At 47.1% G+C, this 19,128-nt stretch overlaps 1 protein-coding gene across 2 annotated transcripts in view; it reads right to left on the reverse strand.

Moving 5' to 3' along the window:
* ELP2 (elongator acetyltransferase complex subunit 2) overlaps positions 1 to 19,128 on the reverse strand; it is a 101,034-nt gene that overhangs the window by 25,590 nt on the left and 56,316 nt on the right. For both annotated transcript variants that reach the window (XM_045007278.1, XM_045007279.1), the window contains exons 10-12: positions 13,086 to 13,186; positions 8,741 to 8,872; positions 7,759 to 7,908 (exon numbers count right to left, since the gene is read on the reverse strand). In XM_045007278.1, coding sequence (XP_044863213.1) covers positions 7,759 to 7,908; positions 8,741 to 8,872; positions 13,086 to 13,186 — 383 coding nt within the window. The remainder of the gene's footprint in view (positions 1 to 7,758; positions 7,909 to 8,740; positions 8,873 to 13,085; positions 13,187 to 19,128) is intronic.

The raw sequence follows: 19,128 nt of genomic DNA on the forward strand, positions 1-19,128 counted from the left end.
AGTAGAACCTCAGAGTTACGAACACTTTGGCAATGGAGATTATTTCTAACTGAAACATTTATAAATCTGAACAAAACACAATGGTGGTTCTTTCAAAAGTTTACAACTGAACATTGACATAATGCAGCTTTGAAATTTTATTATGCAGAAGAAAAATGCTGCTTTTAACCATCTTAATTTAAATGAAACAAACACAGAAACAGTTTCCTTACCTTGTCCAATCTTTTTTTATACTTTCCATTTATATTTTTAGTAGTTTATGTTTAACACACTACTGTACTGTGTCTGCCTTTTTCCCCCCTTGGGTCTCTGCTGCTGCCTGATTGCGTACTGCTGGTTCCAAATGAGGTGTGAGGTTGACCGGTCAGTTCGTAACTCTGGTGCTCATAATTCTCAGGGACTGGGGTGGAAAGAGTAATTACGGCCTGGGCTGCACGAAGAGACCACTCGTGGTGACTGGAAAATGACCTGCTCAGGTGGTCTGTTAGCTCATTAGGGACCATTGCAGGGTAAGAGGCCTCAAGATTGATTGAATGGGCTATGCAAAATTCTCACATGTGGACTGCTTCCTGACAAAAGAGGTGAGGTAAAACACTGCTGTGGTGTTGTCTATAAGAACAAACAGGTTTCTCCCCCGGCAGGAGGCAGGTAAGCCTGACAGGCAAGACAAATCACCCTGGACTCTCTAACGTATGAAGAGAGAACTTTCTCAAGGCCCAAAGACCTTGAGTTAGGTGGAGCCCCAGGTGAGCTCCCCACCCTAGAGCCAACGAGAGAGACAGAGTGACTGACAGTTGAGGGTGGATAAAGGGAACATTTGTACACAGAGGATCCAACCACCAATTCAGCTAAATTAGAACCCATGAAGATACTGTGAGCACAGGGTCCAGATGAAGACGGCTTGGCAAGTACACTGAGGCCAGCCACATCTGGAGGGGTGTGAGGTGCAGCCGTGCATGGTGTATTATATATGTGCACGAGGCCGTGTGCCCTAGGAGCCTCATACAGTTTTGGGCTGCATGAATCTTGATGTCTGTCACAAGAGATTGAATAGACTGGAATCCTGACTCTGGGAGGAACGCTCTAGCTTGAGTCGAGTCCAACATAGTCCCTATGAACGCTATCCTCTGTACTAGGCAAAGAATAGACTTGTTTGCATTGATCAGTAGGCTTAAGGCCTTGAAAGCTGGCTAAGTGAACTGAATGCTGGATTTAACCTGGGCTTTGGGCTGGTGCTTGACTAGCCAGCGGTCCAGGTAAGGACAGACCTGCACTCCTAGTCTCCTGAGGAATGCTGCCACCATGGCCATATATCTTGTGAACACCCAAACAGCTGCAGACAAGCCGAACGGACGCACTGTGAACTGGTAATGCGAGTGCTTCACTACAAACCTGAGGAACATCTGTGTCCTTGGTAAGCCAAAACATGAAAGTAGGCATATCTTAAATTGAGGGCAGCATACCAGTCTCAAGGATCCAGACAGGTAATAACGGATGCCAGGATGTTCATGCAAAACTATTGTGTTTGGCCCTTATAGTAGTGGTTGAAGGGATGCAGGAGTCTGCTGCAGTGCCTTAACTGGGTCCATAATGGCCCCATCGAGAGGCAGAGCCACTCTGGAAGGACCTGCAGTGGCTAAAATATCAACCAGGTTGTGTGAGGATTTTTTTTACTTCCTCCATCTGCATGTCCAGACTTAATAATTCTTGATGTGCCTTATAGTCATCTGGGGTAGGCGACATGCTTCCCTCCCCTCCCACCCTTCCGTGACAGCCTCATCAGGGGAGGATGAAGAGAAGGCCAGTTCTGTCTGTGGATGCTCTTCCATCATTTCTTGATCCAAAGGATCCTGTTGAGCCAGTTCTTGATGTCTGGTACCAGGCCTGGTACCGGAGGCAGGAACAGGTGCTGCTTGGTGGGTAGGTGCCACATGTCTTTTGGAGGCCACCAAACAGGAGTTAATAGAATATGATCTGGAATCAAGGAGAAAGCACCACAGATTCCAAAAAGGCCACTGGACAGGGGTAAGCCCCATAGCAACGCCCTCCAGACAACCACATGATGGTACTCCTGTGACAGGATCCATGGAAGGGTGGAAACATCTGTAAGAGGGGTAGCAAGAGTGGCTCTGAAGATGGGAAATATAGGACCTGATCTCCGATTCGGAAAATGACTCTCTTTCTGCTGTCTACAGAGGTCCAATTGCAGATCGTGCCAGTGACTGCCACAGAGGTGGAGAGGCCTGCAGAGAGGATAGCATCACATGTGTTTCCCTTTGATGGTACCATCAAAGGGTGAGCCGTCAGGAGTATGTGAGGCTGGCATAGCACTGAGCACTGCAGCAATCCTGCTGGTTCTCCTGTGTCTGCTGGCACAGACAGCATTGACTCTTGCATTGTTGGCAATACTGGTACTGACAGAGTCAAGGCATTGGCAGCCGCAAATGCCTCCAGCACAGTTGGTACCGGGACAGTAGCTACGGTCTGCTGCTGCAGAGGTGGAAGGAGCTCCTTCTGGTTCCAGACTCCATGGCACCTACCCAGATGCCAGAGTCAATGGTTCCATCTTCTGCAAAGGAGTGCTTAGACTTAGACCACACTCTCCTCTTAAGCCCTTGCTTAGCAGACTTAGGTGCCTGAGACCTTCCCCTTTTGGCTGTCTGCTTCTTATGCCTCTTTTAGGCATTGAGGATGGTGAATGGTGCACCCAATGTCGAGTCCACCAACCCAGTCCAGATGGAGGTCTCAAGGCAGCCTCCATGAGTAAAAACTTTAGTCTAGCTTCACAATCTTTCTTCGTGAGAGGCTTATAGTGTCTGAAAATTTGGCAACGCTCTCCAATATGAACCTCCCCGAGGCACTTTAAGCAACCTTTGTGCAAGTCACTCATGAGCATAGCTTTATTGCAGGAAACACAGGACCTGACGCCTGGTGAGAGAGGCATTCCTCAGTACCAGGAATCAACCAAAATCTTCATCTGTAGTAAACACCTATCTAACTATACTAAACTCTAATAACCTTAATTAAACTAAACAATTTACAATAAAATTCAAGAGAACACAGTTCACTGGGAGTACTTGCAAATGCATGAAGGGCAGTTCCAGCAACTGTCACAGGTGGTGAGAAAGAACTGAGAGGGCTTGGGGTCGGCTGGGCCTTTTACACCAGCTTCACCAGCGGGCACTAGAGCTGCCCCAACAGGTACCACTGAGGGAAATATTTCTGGCAACGGTGCACAGGGTGCATGAACACCAAGAGTGGAATGTGCATGTGCAATCACTGGAAGAACTATTTGATTTCAAGTTTTAATTTTTTAAAATAAAATTGAATGAAATTTCAAAACAAAGTCATTTCAAATAAAAAAAACAAAATGTTTCTTTTCGAAAATGGCAAAACAAAATTTCTTTGCTAAACAAATAAATAAAAATTACAATTGTTGTTTTGCCCCAACATGAACATTTTGGCAAAACAAACCTACATTTTCAAAATATTTTGTTGGTGCTGAATCAATATTTTTCACTGGAAAAAGTTTCAGCTGAAAAATTTTGCCTAGCTCTAGGTAGTATGCATCCAACAGACCTCCCTTCCTTCCATTTTTTTCTGTGTTTCAGCCTCTAAAAAGGAGTCTAGGTATCATTATTTACAGAATGTGTTACAATTCCTGTTTTTTCCCCTCTTCTGTCTATATCACAATGTTTTTATTGTAGGTTTATTTTTGTCTTAAATTGACAATGCTTTGTATTAAGTGGCATGTAATGATGTACGTTCATACTGATGCTCATTATTGCTCACTTGCAAACCATGCACGTTTTCAAATATTAAAGAAAGATTAAGAGGAGGTCAACTGAGGCAATAAAAGAACATCAACAACATAATCTACCATTTTAGCAAAATTTCTTTTTTTAGGTAGTTAGACCCTATTAATACGTTGTTGGGTTGTTGTGTTTTGTTTTTGGTTTTTTTGGGGTGGGGGTGGGGGTTTGCAAAACCCTGGTGTTGATAGAAACATTTTTTTAATTAAAAATTCTCTTGTACAATACTGTAATACTTGGAGTGTAAATGCAGATACTGCAAGTGCAAGAGAAATAGAAAGTGACAGAGAAAACTGACTAGACAAATGAAACTGACTTTGAAATAGTTTTATTGGTCACATGAAATAAAAGGCAAAAAACTACACTGATAATACAAATATTGAAAAGTAAGCTAGATTTTGAAAAAGTATTTCAATTTAAATAATCTGTTTAACGAAGTAAAGGAATTTTTTTCTTAAAATGAAAAAAAGTTTTTTAACCAAATTCCCTTTCATAGAAGTCATTTATTCCAAAGCTTTCATCCTTTGCCACTACACATATCTGACACCTTACTTTGCAGAACATATAGTGTTCTTTGGTTTATGGGGATCCTATTGTACTAGACACTATACAAACATATAAAAAGACACGGTGCCTATTCTGAAGAGCTTACAAGGTGGAAAAAATCTGCACGAGTTTCATGCGTCCTAAGAGTTTTCCATGACAAACCAATGGGAAGTTTGAAAGATCTTGCAAAATCCCAAGATCTCTTTTCAGTGAAAATAGAGAGTTTTTTGAACTCTTATCTGACATAAAAAGTTATATTTAAGTCCTTCCCCACTCTTTACTAACTTATCTTTTCATTTATATTCCTGTATACTATTCCGTACTAATTTTGCAATGATTTGTTCAATAATTTCTTCCAAAAATAGAGTGCAAGTCTGGATGACAAATTATAACTGATGATTAATTTTGTATTGCATTCACAGATCAGAAGATAAATAAAGGTAAACAGAGATTACTGAAAAAGTGACCCAGGATCTTACCGAAATGGAGGATTAAAGAATTAATAAGACAGAGGTTCATAGTAAAAGCAACTAACAGCTGTGATGAAAAAACATTTGGCTGCCAATATTTCCGTGGACATCTGAGCAATACCTGTTTTATTTTTTGTACTTTGCTCAACAGTTAATTCACAAACAGATGTCACTGTCCTCATCAGTAACATTACATATCCTATACATTTCTAAGTTATATACAGTAAATTGAAAATACTTAAGCAGCTTGAGAACCTCTATATTAAAAATACAGTAAAATATACTTGTGGCTTTAAATTATTGAGGTATCGTTTATTTACGATACAAAGTATACATAGTACTATACTATAGTTTGTATCGTAAGTAAATGATACCTCAATAACTTAAAGCCATAAGTACCCCTAATATGTTCTGGACAGATAGTTTTTTGAAGATTGTCAACTTGCAGTACATCTACTATACATACTATACCTGGTATCTAAATTTAGTCCACATTATACCATTTCCTGAGAAGAAACAGCTATTCCTTAATTTTATGCTATTAACATGTTGACAATTAACATACATAAAAATTAGGAAGTTGAAAGCTGAAGCTCCCTCAGCAATCTTAACTGTCTCATGACACATATGTAGTACTTTGTATTACTTTTCATTTAAGCACTACAATGTTTTTTCGGCATAGCTATATCAGTCAGAGGCGTGGGAAAAAAACCCACACACTCTCTAGCCAATATAGCAATATCAGCAAACCCCCCAGTGTAAACGCAGCTATGCTGACAGAAGACTGCTTCTGTTGGCATACCCTGTGTCTACACTGGGGGATTCTGCTGGCATAGATATATCGGCAAAGCATTTGTAGTGTAGACCAGGCCTAAGCCTAATAGGTATTACTGAATAACTGCAAGTGTAGACAACTCCTAACTGAATCCAAGCTAGGGGCTAAACCTGTATAGTTATTTTGGTAAAATAATCACATACCCCTCACCAAAATAGTTCTATCAGTACAAAAACTGCATGTAGAGCAGACATGAGAAAAGAGAGAAGTATCATTATAAAGAACTATTCCAACAATGACCAAAGTGAGGGGCACATGAAGGACTAAACAGAGAGGTGCAAAACACAAGTGAGGTTACAGGGAAGCATGATTGATTTAATTTTACTGAAGGAGGTGGGGGAGTTTGGGAAACACTGGTGGAAGCTATTGAAGATGTGACTATAGTAGTATAAACAATGACAAAGATACTACATCTTATGTGAGTTAAAACTGCAAGAATTGTATTAGCCTGTTTTTCTACTTCTTTCCCTTTTTTGAGAGAGATAATAAGAAGAGTGCTCTCAATGTCAAACACAGGCCTATTTCAATTCCTCCACAAAATAATTCCTTAATCAGCGTAACAACACATAACAAACATTTTTCATTTCCAAGTCATTGTCCAGTATTAACACTAACCAACTGAACAGTACACATCCTCTCATTGGTATTTCTATTTTTCAGGCTAGGTCTACACTAAAAAATTAGGTAAACCCAGCTACCTTGCTCAGGCATGTGAAAAAGCCACACCCTTGAGTGATGTAGTTAAACCAACCTCACCCTACCCTTCTCTCCTGCACAGACAGGGCTAGGTTGATGGAAGAATTCTTCTGTCGACCTAGCTGCCACCCGTCAGGAAAGTGGATTAACTATAGCAATGGGAGAAACCCTTCCATCACTGTAGTGAGTATCTACACTAAAGCGACAGCTGCAGCATCGTTTCTAGTAAAGACAGCCTCAGAAAAGTCAGAAGTCTGTCATTTTAGAATATCTGCTTGTCAGTGCAGCAGCACAAAACCTCCAAAAACAAACAACAAACACACAAAGGAGAGGGGTGTTGGTATGGCTTGAGAAGGAAGCAGATGCTTAATTGAACATGACGCTATCTCCTCTACATCTTAAAAAAAAAAAGTTAGAGACCTCATTATTTTTCATCCACCTGGATATGCCTATTCCATTATATCCAAGGCAAAAAGTCTACAAAAAGAAGTGATAGGTCTAGTGGACCAGCAGCAATTTAAGAAAACAATGAGGAAGATAAGGACCTTGCAAGAAAGCTGAAGTGATTTCTTTGCATCAGCCTTCACCAGAGGATTTTTTTTTATAGTCAAAATAAAATATTTTATTCAGTTCATTCCATTTTTGTTCAATTCTTGTATTTGACAAACCAATACATTTCATAGAAATAAACCAATTTATAAATAGAATGACAAGAGCAACCACAACAAAACAAAAAAGGGATGCTGATGAGCTGATGTGTCCTTTGTTTACATCACTGTCCTTTCAAAGTGAACCTGAAATCAGCTCTGTCACCAGGGGATGTTGGGGAGATACCTTACCTGGACCTCCCTCTTCACATACTTAATTAGGTACTCTCATATCAGAAACTGAAGAGTCAACAAAAGAGGTGCTGGAACAAAACTGCTAATTTAAGAACAAGTCACCAAAACTAAGAATTCTGATGTAATTTACAAGTGATGCTACACAAATAACAAAATAAATAAAAAACCTGGATGGAAAACCAGTGAGAAGATCAGGTTTTAGTTTCCAAATACTTGCTAGTTTTTGACGAGTTGGAAATGTTACTATTTATAATTGATATTACAGTAGCACTTACAGACCCCCAGTCAGGGATCAGGACACCATAAAAACCTGCAGCAAATACTGCCAGAAATCCTCTGTAATATTTTGTGATTTCAGTTTCTTGTCCTTACAAACACTGAAAACAGGAAATGGTGAAGGACAAAATTAAAAATGTAAACACAAAAACCCTTCTATGGGTCCCAGTTTAGCATAGCTTAAGGAATAACCATTGTTCAGGTCGTCTCTAATCTTGCGCCAAACTGCTTTATCCATCCTGAGTTCTAACATCCCTTTGCAAAAACGTCCAAAGACTTACCTCTGTCTGGTGTTTTCTTTTCCATGGAGCAAAAAGTCTAGTAGTTTGATCAGAACCAACTGTGATAATAAATTCTCCTTCTGGATCCCACTTTACATCTTGTACACTGTTAAAATGTCCTGAAATCACAACTTCTGGAGTCCATTCTTTCTATTAAAAAAACAGAAACCATCAATTACACATATGTGAGAGAGAACATGCATAAAAAGGAGCAATAGATTTATTTCTGTGTACCTTTTTACATACAAAATACATAGAACTGAATACAGAAGTCCTTTACCAGACCTGACTGTGAGGAAGACACAAACAGGATACCTGAAACAGCAAAAGGTTAGACCAAAGTGAAGTGCCAGAGCATGGGCTGAAGAGGCTCAAGTCCTGGTGGGAGCTGCTCAGTGATTCTTGACTATCAGCAGATGTGAACATTCAGAGGAGGCAGCTGGACCACAGCCCAGACCCAAATGGAAGTTAGCTCATTCCCCAAGCCACTATCATTGCCCTTAGGGCATGTCTACACTTACCGGTAGGTCAGCACTGCTGCAATTGATGCAGCAGGCGTCAATTTAGCGGGTCTGGTGAAGACATGCTAAATTGATGAGAGAGCACTCTCCCATCGATTTGTGTACCCCACCTCCCCGAGAAGCATAACAAAAGTGCATCTCCTGTTGACACAGTGCAGCGTAGCCACCACAGTAAATGAATCTAACTACGTTGACTTCAGTTACGTTAGTCACATAACTGAAGTTGTGTAAGTTAGATTGATTTACTGCAGTAGTGTAGACCAGCCCTTAGAAACCAAAAGGCTAAGAGTTTGAGGGGCCCAGCATGCCTTATTTTCAAGGTCCAGAACTGAGAATCCTGAAGAATGATATCTTTAGACAAAGAAAGGCTCTGTCATTTAAAGTAAGTTAAATAGCACTCGGTGCACATACATTTATCATGATTTTTCTACTCAACAGTAAAAACAATAAAATGGTTTTACCTTGTTAGCTGGAGTCTGTCTCCAAAGATGCAGTGCTCCATGGAAAGCATGAGCAAGAATCATTGAACCATCTGGGCTAAACTGACAGTCAAAAAATCCAAGCGTGTTACCACCCACTTCTCCTACACGGACCTGAATGAACAATTGAAAGTGAAGTATTTATTGCTCAGTAACTAGTATTTCATTAGCTGTAATCCTACTCCAAGCTCAGCCACATAGCACAATCTATATTTTGCATGCAAAAAACATATTAAAAGAGCATTATTACTCCTGGGAGAATTCTATGCCACTGCGTGTGCAGAATTCACAGATTTCTTTGCTTCCCTACAGAAAAATTACTTTCTGATGGGGAGGCAAAGGGAAGCCGCAAGAGCGGTCACGTGTCCTTCCCCAGTAGTGTGGGCGTGTGGTTTCGGGCACCTAGAGCAGCCAGTGGAGAGATAAATCACTGGGGGGAGAGGGTGTCTGGGGACACCCTGGCTAGTGCCGGGTCAGACCACCCCCCAGCCACCCAACCCCCATGCATATGAAGCCCCCCCCCCATACCCAAACCGCCAACCATCTAGCCTCACCCCCCAACACCCAAAACACTCCCACCAAGCCCCCCTAACCCAGCCCTCCCCAGCCCCGGCAGCCTCCTACCCTGCACCGGGCTCAGCTGCTAGTCCCGGCTGGGTTGGGAGTGGGGGGAGGAGCACTATTCCCCTATACGGAGCGGCTGGGTCTGGGTCAGACCCATCCCCAGAAACCTTCCCCAGTGCTGCACCCCCGCCATTCCTGCCCCCATTGCTCCTCAGCTGGGGGGGGAGGGGTCATTATATGGGGAGCTGCTCCCATCTGCCCAGCTCCCGTGCATCCTGATGCCCCCATATCCAGGCCTCCGTTACCGTGCCCCACTCCCTGCACCCAAACCACCCTCACTGAGCCACCTGCACTTGAACCCCCACCCCGATGAGCCGCACCCTCTATGCACCTGGACCACCCTGATGAGCTCCCCACACCCAGACCTCCCCTGCCAAGCTCCATTCCTCCACACGAAGGCCCCCCCACACTCCTCTGAGCCCTAACTACCTTCACCTGGACCCCACTGCACAGTCCCATTGCCCCTGCACCCGGATGCCTTCCAACAAGCCCCTGTGTATCCAGATCTCACCCGGACCCAGACCCCCACCAGAGCCACCCACACCCAGATTGCCCCCCACAGAACCCTCTCGCCCAACACCTGGATCTCCCCACACTGAACCCCTCCACACTTTGATCCTGCTGGACTGAGCCTGCCTGCCCACACTTGGTGCATCTAGCAGGGAGTCGCAGGGACCTGGAGTGTTTCTGGAACAGGCTCAGCCCCTGCGCTGTGTCAGGGTCAGGTGCAGCCTTTCCACCAAGTCCATGTCCCGGGGAGGGGGGGGGAGCACGGGTGGGGCTGCAGGGTGATCTCCCACTTCTGTGGAGTCAGTCACCTGTGCTCCCCACTGCCACATTTATTTATTGACAAATAAAATTTGCAGAATCTTAATATACTGTATGCAGAATTTTGTTTTTTGGCACAGAATTCTCTCAGGACTACATTATGGTTGCAAAATCAAGGACACAAAAATTAAGAGGTACCAAAAGAAAGGTTGCTCATGAAATTTTTATGTGGCCTCCTTGACTGACAGAACAAGGAGTAACGGTCTCAAGTTGCAGTGGGGGAGGTTTAGGTTGGATATTAGGAAAAACTTTTTCATTCGGAGGGTGGTGAAGCACTGGAATGGGTTACCTAGGGAGGTGGTGGAATCTCCTTCCTTACAGGTTTTTAAGGCCTGACTTGACAAAGCCCTGGCTGGGATAATTTAGTTGGGGATTGGTCCTGCTTTGAGCAGGGGTTTGGACCAGATGACCTCCTGAGGTCCCTTCCAACCCTGATATTCGATGATTCTATATATCAGGGACCTTTCCCCAAATCAGTAAGTCTGTGGTAGAGCCAGGTATAGAACCCAGCTCTCCTGCTCAGTCCAGCTCTTTAAACACAAGAGAACTTCTTGCAATCTTCTGCCTCATTCACTATCCATCCTTGAACTGAATGAGAAATGGGACTTGTAGAACAAATGCGTGATCATGTAATCGAAGACTATTGTATTATATACATTGTATTATATACCGTATTGTTCCGAGTATAGGCCGCTCCTGATTATAAGCCGCACCCTTAAAGTTTGGTGCTATTTTAAAAAAATTAAATTTTTAACTTTTTTTAACTTAAAGAAAATCTCAGGCGCGGCAGGGACTCAGAGGGCTCTGGGCTGTCTGCCGCGGCGGGGAGCCCAGAGCCCTTTAAATCCCAGCCGCGGCCGGGACTCAGAGGGCTCTGGGCTGTCTGCCGCGGCGGGGAGCCCAGAGCCCTTTAAATCTCAGCCGCGGGCCGGGAATCAGAGGGCTCTGGGCTGCCCGCCGCGGCGGGGTGCCCAGAGCCCTTTAAATCCCAGCCGCGGCCGGGACTCAGAGGGCTCTAGGCTGCCCACTGCGGCGGGGAGCCCAGAGCCCTTTAAATCCCAGCCGCGGCGGGGAATCAGAGTGCTCTGGGCTGCCCGCCGCGGCGGGGAGCCCAGAGCTCTTTAAATCCCAGCCGCGGCGGGGAAGCAGAGTGCTCTGGGCTGCCCGCCCCGGCGGGCAGCCCAGAGCGCTTTCAATCCCAGCCGCGGCGGGGAATTAGAGGGCTCTGGGCTGCCCGCCGCGGCGGGGAGCCCAGAGCCCTTTAAATCCCAGCCGCGGCCGGGACTCAGAGGGCTCTAGGCTGCCCGCTGCGGCGGGGAGCCCAGAGCTCTTTAAATCCCAGCCGCGGCGGGGAATCAGAGGGCTCCGGGCTGCCCGCAGAGCGCTCTGATTCCCCGCCGCGGCTGGGATTGAAAGTATTTTTATTGGGTTTTTTTGGGCAAGATCCCGCTTATAGGCCGCACCCCTAGTTTAAAGACTTAAATTAGGGGGAAAAAGTGCGGCCTATACTCGGGACAATACGGTATATGTAAGGGGACTGTATTAAGGTTGCACGGTCAAACTTAATTTTGGTATTTTTTAGCTTTTAAATTCTTGTCTTTGCAACTGTAGTCCATTTAATGTAGGTTTGTGTGTGGAATTTCCTAAGTTTAGTCAGAAGGAAAGAAAACAAATTCCAGCACTTTTCTTCTGCATAGTAAAGTTTCAAAGCTGTATTAAGTCAATGGCTAGTTATTAACTTTTGAAAGACCAACTATATCATTTTGTTCAGCACTACGAACATTTCAGAGTTACGAACAATCTCCATTCCCGAAGTGTTCATAACTCTGAGTTTCTACTGTATATGCAACTGATGATTTCAGAGACGTTATCTGGCCAGATGTGTGTGAACTTTCATAGTGATAGCAAAAGGCATCTCTCTGACCTGATTAGCATCACCACGCCAATTTCAAATTCCTACTCCCAAGCACAAAGATCCTATATAACTCTTCAAAGAAATAATAACAACATTTAACCTTAAGAACACAACCTATTTTCTAAAACTTCATTCTCAAAATGGTTGAAACTTTTTGCTGATATCTATAGCTATATCCAAAAATTGACCTTAAGCAGAGACAAAGCATAGAAAATTTTAGCCCAAACACTTAAAGTCTGGCAAAGTTATAAGTAACGGAAAACAGGGACTTAGAAAGTGTAAAGGAACTTTAAATATAGGTGTTGAACATATATTAAAACACCATTACAAATACTGTAGTGGTATGCACTAATGATAAAGAAACTTATTATGGCTTGCCACACGTTGCAAATAAGAAAGAAAATACATACATCAGAAAAATTAAAACTATTACATCACAAAGTATACTTTGTTCTTTTTGAGAAATGTAGTTTTATTTATGTCATAGAGTATATCAGTTGAGTGAACAAAGGAGAGAGTGTTTTAACAGTTTATGTAAAAACTTCAAAGAATTCACTTTGCAATCAAAACCAGTTCTTGCAAATTTCAGCCCCAAAAGTGGGAAATTAGAATGTTATTCACAACTGAGTAACTGCATTTAAAATGGCAACCTTAACCAAGGATATCACTAGCACTTCAGCTATAATTCAGTTTTGTCAGGTACTACATCTTTTGTTCAGCTGTTGCCCTTGAACTCGACAACTGTTTTCTGCATTATCTTTTCTATATTTTGCATACAGTTCTTATTCCACTGAACATACATATAACTTAGGAAACATTTTCAAAGCAATATATTCTACCTGAAATTTGCCACAATAAATTAAAGAAACAAAGCACAAAAAACAAAAATCACAGTGAAACTTGAGGCAAACCCAATATATGTTAGGTTACACAGGTATGCTAAGAAAAACTGGCCCTTACCTGTTCTAACCATACCCCAGATTCTTCATCTGGAGCCCACAGAATCATAGTTTTGTCCATTGATGCAGACAGTAGTCTCATTGGTTGTTGTATTATGCCATCTACAGTACAAAAAATAAATTATTCTGCTACTACAAATTAGAATGCTCTTGAACAGAATATAGCAATATTGAAATCTAAATATGCTGAAAATTCAACTGCTGCATTGTAAACAATGAATAAATACCAGCCTTAACAAGATCAGGCCCTTGATAAATGCAAATCTCTGATAAGGTATGTTAAAATATTGTTTCAAATATTTGTTTGTACCAGGGCTATGCTAAAGGAAAGTATAAGAATAAGCAATTTATACTGTTTCTTTCAACACAAACTAAAAATAAATTGTAAAGATGAAGATTTGTTTTTAATAATCTCTCCAGAAGATCAATGTTAACTCAAATGCCCTTCCTTGTTTTTCTTAATATAGAAAAATAGTAGGGTAATAAAATATTGGAATTCTGAAATTTCTTTATTTCAACCTTGCATGCATTAGTAGAACTCTTCAGAGAAATCCCTTGAATTTGTCTGTTTTTCAGATATAAATTATTTAAAACTATGCATTCATATTTAATTAGTCAAAGGTAATTGACTTATTCAATTTTTTCAAAGTTTTGATTTAGAGGAAACAAAAGCTAGCACACACTGATAACACTAAAGACCCCAAGGTTATGAATCACAATTCCAAACTCTTTATTTGTAAAGAGAGTCTAGTGTGTTGGATATATATCATTAGATTATTATTGCTTGAAAGCGGGGATGGGGGAATTCTATAATGCTATTCATTGTTCTACAAACTAAAGCAGTAAAAGACGGTTACTCACCGTTGTAACTGTTGTTCTTCGAGATGTGTTGCTCCTATCCATTCCATGTAGGTGTGAGCGCCGCGCGTGCATGGCTCTTCGGAACATTTTTAGCCTAGCAACACCGGCGGGCCGGCTGGGCACCCCCTGGAGTGGCGCCGCTATAGCGCTAGTTATATACCCCAGCCGGCCCGTCCGCTCCTCAGTTCCTTCTTGCCGGCTACTCCGACAGTGGGGAAGGAGGGCGGGTCTGGAATGGATAGGAGCAACACATCTCGAAGAACAACAGTTACAACGGTGAGTAACCGTCTTTTCTTCTTCGAGTGATTGCTCCTATGCATTCCATGTAGGTGACTCCCAAACCTTACCTAGGCGGTGGGGTCGGAGTGAGACGTGGCAGAGTGCAAGACTGCGGAGCCGAAGGCTGCATCGTCTCTGGATTGCTGCACCAACGCGTAGTGGGAGGCGAAGGTGTGGACAGAGGACCAGGTGGCCGCTCTACAGATGTCCTGAATGGGGACATGGGCCAGGAAGGCAGCAGACGAGGCGTGCGCTCTCGTAGAGTGAGCGGTAAGACGGTCAGCTGGCATCCCAGCCAGCTCATAGCAAGTTCTGATGCATGCGGTGACCCATGAGGAAATCCTCTGAGAGGAGACCGGCTTGCCTTTCATACGTTCTGCAACCGCTATGAACAGTTGTGGCGAACGCCGGAAGGATTTTGTCCGGTGTATGTAGAACGCAAGGGCCCTGCGGACATCCAGGGTGTGCAGCTGTTGATCCCGACTCGAGGCATGAGGCTTCGGGAAAAAAACGGGAAGGAAAATGTCCTGATTTACATGGAAGGCTGACACCACCTTAGGGAGGAAGGCCGGGTGAGGCCGAAGCTGGACCTTGTCCGCATGAAAGATGGTGTACGGAGGACCGGCCGTCAGGGCCTGGAGCTCGGAAACTCGCCTCGCTGAGGTTATTGCGATGAGAAAAGCTGTTTTCCACGACAGGTGGAGCAGTGAACACGCAGCCATGGGCTCAAAGGGAGGTCCCATGAGCCTGCCCAAGACCAGATTCAGGTCCCAGGGCGGAGTCGGGGCCCGCACTGGCGGGAACAAACGCTCAAGACCCTTGAGGAAGCGGGAAACCGTAGGATCGGAGAAGATGGATCGGTGACCGACGGGTGGCCTGAAGGCCGATATCGCTGCCAGGTGCACCTTTAACGATGAGACCACCAGACCCTGTTCTTTAAGCGACCAGAGGTAGTCCAGTATCGTTGGGATAGGGACGACGAATGGATTCAGATCTTTCTGGTCGCACCATATGGCGAAGCGCTTCCATTTGGAGAGGTAGGTCGAGCGAGTGGAGGGCTTTCTGCTCTCCAGCAGGACCCGCTGGACTGCTGCCGAACAGGTCCGCTCCGCGCGGGTCAACCACTCAGGTACCAGGCTGTCAGATGGAGGGACTGCAGGTCCGGGTGGCGGAGCCTGCCGAAGTCCTGCGTTATCAGGTCCGGCCATAAGGGCAGAGGGATGGGATCTCGTACCGATAGCTCGAGCAGCAGAGTGTACCAGTGCTGTCTCGGCCAGGCCGGAGCGACGAGTATGAGGCGGGCTCTGTCCCTCCGAAGCTTGAGAAGCACCCGATGTACGAGTGGGAACGGAGGGAAGGCATACAGTAGGTGACCCGTCCAGGGGTAGAGGAATGCGTCCGACAGGGAGCCCGGGGCGCGACCCTGGAGCGAGCAGAACTGGTGGCACTTCCTGTTCTCTCTGGAGGCGAACAGGTCTATCCGGGGAAACCCCCACCTCCGGAAAATCGTGTGAACCACATCTGGGCGGAGGGACCACTCGTGGGACAGGAACGACCTGCTCAGACGGTCGGCCAGCGTGTTCTGCACCCCTGGAAGATAGGACGCCACTAGGTGAATGGAGTGGGCTATGCAGAAGTCCCACAGTAGCATCGCCTCCGTGCACAGCGGAGAAGATCGGGCTCCACCCTGCTTGTTGACATAAAACATCGCCGTTGTGTTGTCCGTCAACACCGCGATGCAACGCCCCTGGAGACTGGGGCAAAAGGCTTGACAGGCGAGGCGAATCGCTCGGAGCTCTCTGACATTGATATGGAGGGAGAGCTCTCGGGGCGACCAGAGGCCTTGGGTGTGCAGGTCGGCTAGGTGCGCTCCCCACCCCAGCTCTGACGCATCCGTGGTCAGAGTGGCCGATGGTTGAAGAGGGCGGAAAGAGACTCCGGCACACACGACTGCTGGGTCCAGCCACCAAGTGAGCGAAGCGAGTGCTGGCTTCGTGGGCGTGACCACCATATCGATGGAGTCGCGGTGGGGCCGGTACACTGACGCGAGCCAACTTTGAAATGGGCGAAGGTGCAACCTCGCGTACTGAGTGACGAACGTACACGACGCCATGTGGCCTAGAAGGCGGAGGCAGGAACGCACTGTTGTCCGTGGGAAAGCTTGTAGGTCTCGAACTAGAGAGACCAGAGACTGATGCCGAGGTTGGGGCAGGCAGGCCCTGGCCAAGTTGGAATCTAGGACCGCACCGATGAACTCCACTCTTTGCGAGGGGGTCAACATCGACTTCTCGGCATTTATCATGAGCCCTAGACGCTGAAACAGGGCTAGGACCGTGGCCATGTGGGACGCCACCAGTTGGCGGGATGGTCCTCGGACTAGCCAGTCGTCGAGATAGGGGTAGACATGTATCCGACGACGGCGGATGGCCACGGCCACCACTGCCATACACTTGGTGAATACCCTCGGCGCTGTAGAGAGGCCGAAAGGCAGCACTGTGAATTGGTAGTGCGCATTGTTGACAACGAAGCGCAGGTATCGCCGATGAGGAGGGTAAATGGCGACATGAAAATACGCGTCCTTCATGTCGAGGGCGGCAAACCAGTCTCCCGGATCCAGGGAGGGAATGATAGTTCCCAGGGTTACCATGCGAAACTTGAGCTTGACAAGGTATTTGTTGAGCTCTCGGAGGTCGAGTATGGGTCGTAGGCCTCCCTTCGCCTTGGGGATTAAGAAATATCGGGAGTAAAATCCCCTGCCTCGCATATCGCTCGGCACCTCCTCTATAGCACCCAATCTCAGCAGAGACTCGACCTCTTGTAGGAGGACTTGCTCGTGAGAGGGGTCCCTGAAGAGGGACGGGGTGGGTGGGTGGGAGGGTGGGGGCGAAACAAACTGGAGATGGTAACCAGACTCTACCGTGCGTAGCACCCAGTTGTCCGATGTAATCTGGGACCACGCTGGGAGGAAGTGGGAAAGACGATTGAAAAATAATGGGGAAGAATCCGGGGAAGAGACTGCTGGGCCGTCCTCGTGCGTCCCGTCAAAACGCCTGCTTCGGCCCTTGGGGGGCCTTGGAAGGCGCTTGGGACTGGGTACGCCAATTGCCCGATGGCCTACGGCGGTTTAGTCTGCCCCGGCGTGTATTGTCCGGCCGAGACCTGGACTGATTGAACGGCCGAAAGGGCTGTTGCCTGAAAGGCCTCCGTTGAGTCGCAGGCGTATGCATGCCTAGCGTACGGATAGCAATGCGCCCATCCTTAAGGGTCTGTATCCTGGAGTCCGTTTTCTCCGAGAATAAGCCCTTAGTATCGAAGGGCAAGTCTTGCAGAGTATACTGAACCTCTGGCGGCAAGGTGGATGATTGCAGCCAGGAGATCCGTCTCATTGTCACTCCCGATGCCAAGGTCCTGGCTCCGGAGTCTGCAGAGTCCAGTGAACCCTGAATGGAGGACCTGGTAGCTTTCTTGCCCTCTTCCAGCAAAGCTGAGAACTCCTGCCTGGAGGATGTTGGAACCAACTCCGTAAATTTAGAGAGGGCTACGAAGTTATCGTAAGCATAGCGGGCCAGGAGAACCAACTGATTTGCTATGCATAATTGGAGGCTGCCAGCCGAATATATTTTTCGGCCCAAGAGGTCCATCCTGCGCGCGTCCTTAGACTTAGGAGCCGGCGCAGGTTGCCCATTTCGCTCCCTGTCATTCACGGACTGTACCACTAGGGAGTCCGGGGTCGGGTGGGTGTACAGGTACTCGTACCCAGTCGGGGGTACCGAGTACTTCCTCTCCACTCCACGGGCAGTGGGAGGGATGGACGCCGGGGACTGCCAAAGTGTGGTGGCATTTTTCTGGATCGTCCGAACAAACGGTAGGGCCACTCGCATGGGGGCCTCCGTTCCGACCACATTAGTGATCGGGTCCTCGTCCTCGACGACCTCCGCTACCGGAAGGTTAACTGCTTGTGCCACCCGACGAAGGAGGTCCTGATGGGCACGTAAGTCAATCGGCGGGGGATCGGATGACGAGGATCCCGCCACCGCCTCGTCGGGCGAGGAAGACGAGGAGTGGGCCTGACCGATAGGCAGAGGCTGAGGCTCGTCCATGGGGTGTGAGGTCACCGTCTCTATGGGATGTTCCGTCTGCACAGGCGGCGGTGGAACCTCAGCCAGAGGCGATGGAGGGGGCCTACTGACGGTGGCTTCCGGCACCCCATGGTCAGAAGGCCCCTGTCGCGGGAGGAAGGGGGCGCCTTGAGCCTCGTGACCCGCCCAGGGGGTCCAGAAACCCCATTGCTGGGGACCCAGGTCTTGTCCTTGTGGGTCCGCGCGGTAATCTGCACCGCTGCCGTCGTGTGAAGCGACCGACGGTTGGCGGGAAGGCCACGGGGGGGCAGAGGCGCTCAGAGACTGCGCCGTCGATGCCACCAGTCTGTCCGTGGATGGTGCCGTGTACCGGTGCCGATCGTCTCGGTGCCGGGAGCGGGAGCGGGACCTCCGACCGCGAGAGTAGCGGGAGGTCGACCGCGATCTCAATCGTCGCCGACGGGAGCGGCTTCGAGAATGGCGTCGGGAGCGGTGCCGGGATCCGGACCTCCCTCGGTGCCGATGGTCCGGAGAGCGGGACCGGGACCTGGAACGCCTCCGGGAGTACGACCGGTACCGCGATGAGGAGCGGTACCGGGACTGTGACCGGCGCCGAGAAGGAGAGCGGTACCGTGATGGAGACCGGTGCCATGACCTTGAACGGCAGGAAGGTGACCGTCTCCGGGATCGAGACCGGGAGCGGGACCTGGATTGCCTCCTATCCCGTTTGTCAGGGGTGGCCGGTCGTACCATGGCCGGTTTACCCGCTGACGGAACAGCCCGCACCGGCGGTGCCGGGGGCCGGAGGCTCGGTGCCTCTGTTAG

The sequence above is a fragment of the Mauremys mutica genome, chromosome 2 (assembly GCF_020497125.1).
Source record: "Mauremys mutica isolate MM-2020 ecotype Southern chromosome 2, ASM2049712v1, whole genome shotgun sequence".
NCBI classification, from domain to species: domain Eukaryota; kingdom Metazoa; phylum Chordata; order Testudines; family Geoemydidae; genus Mauremys; species Mauremys mutica.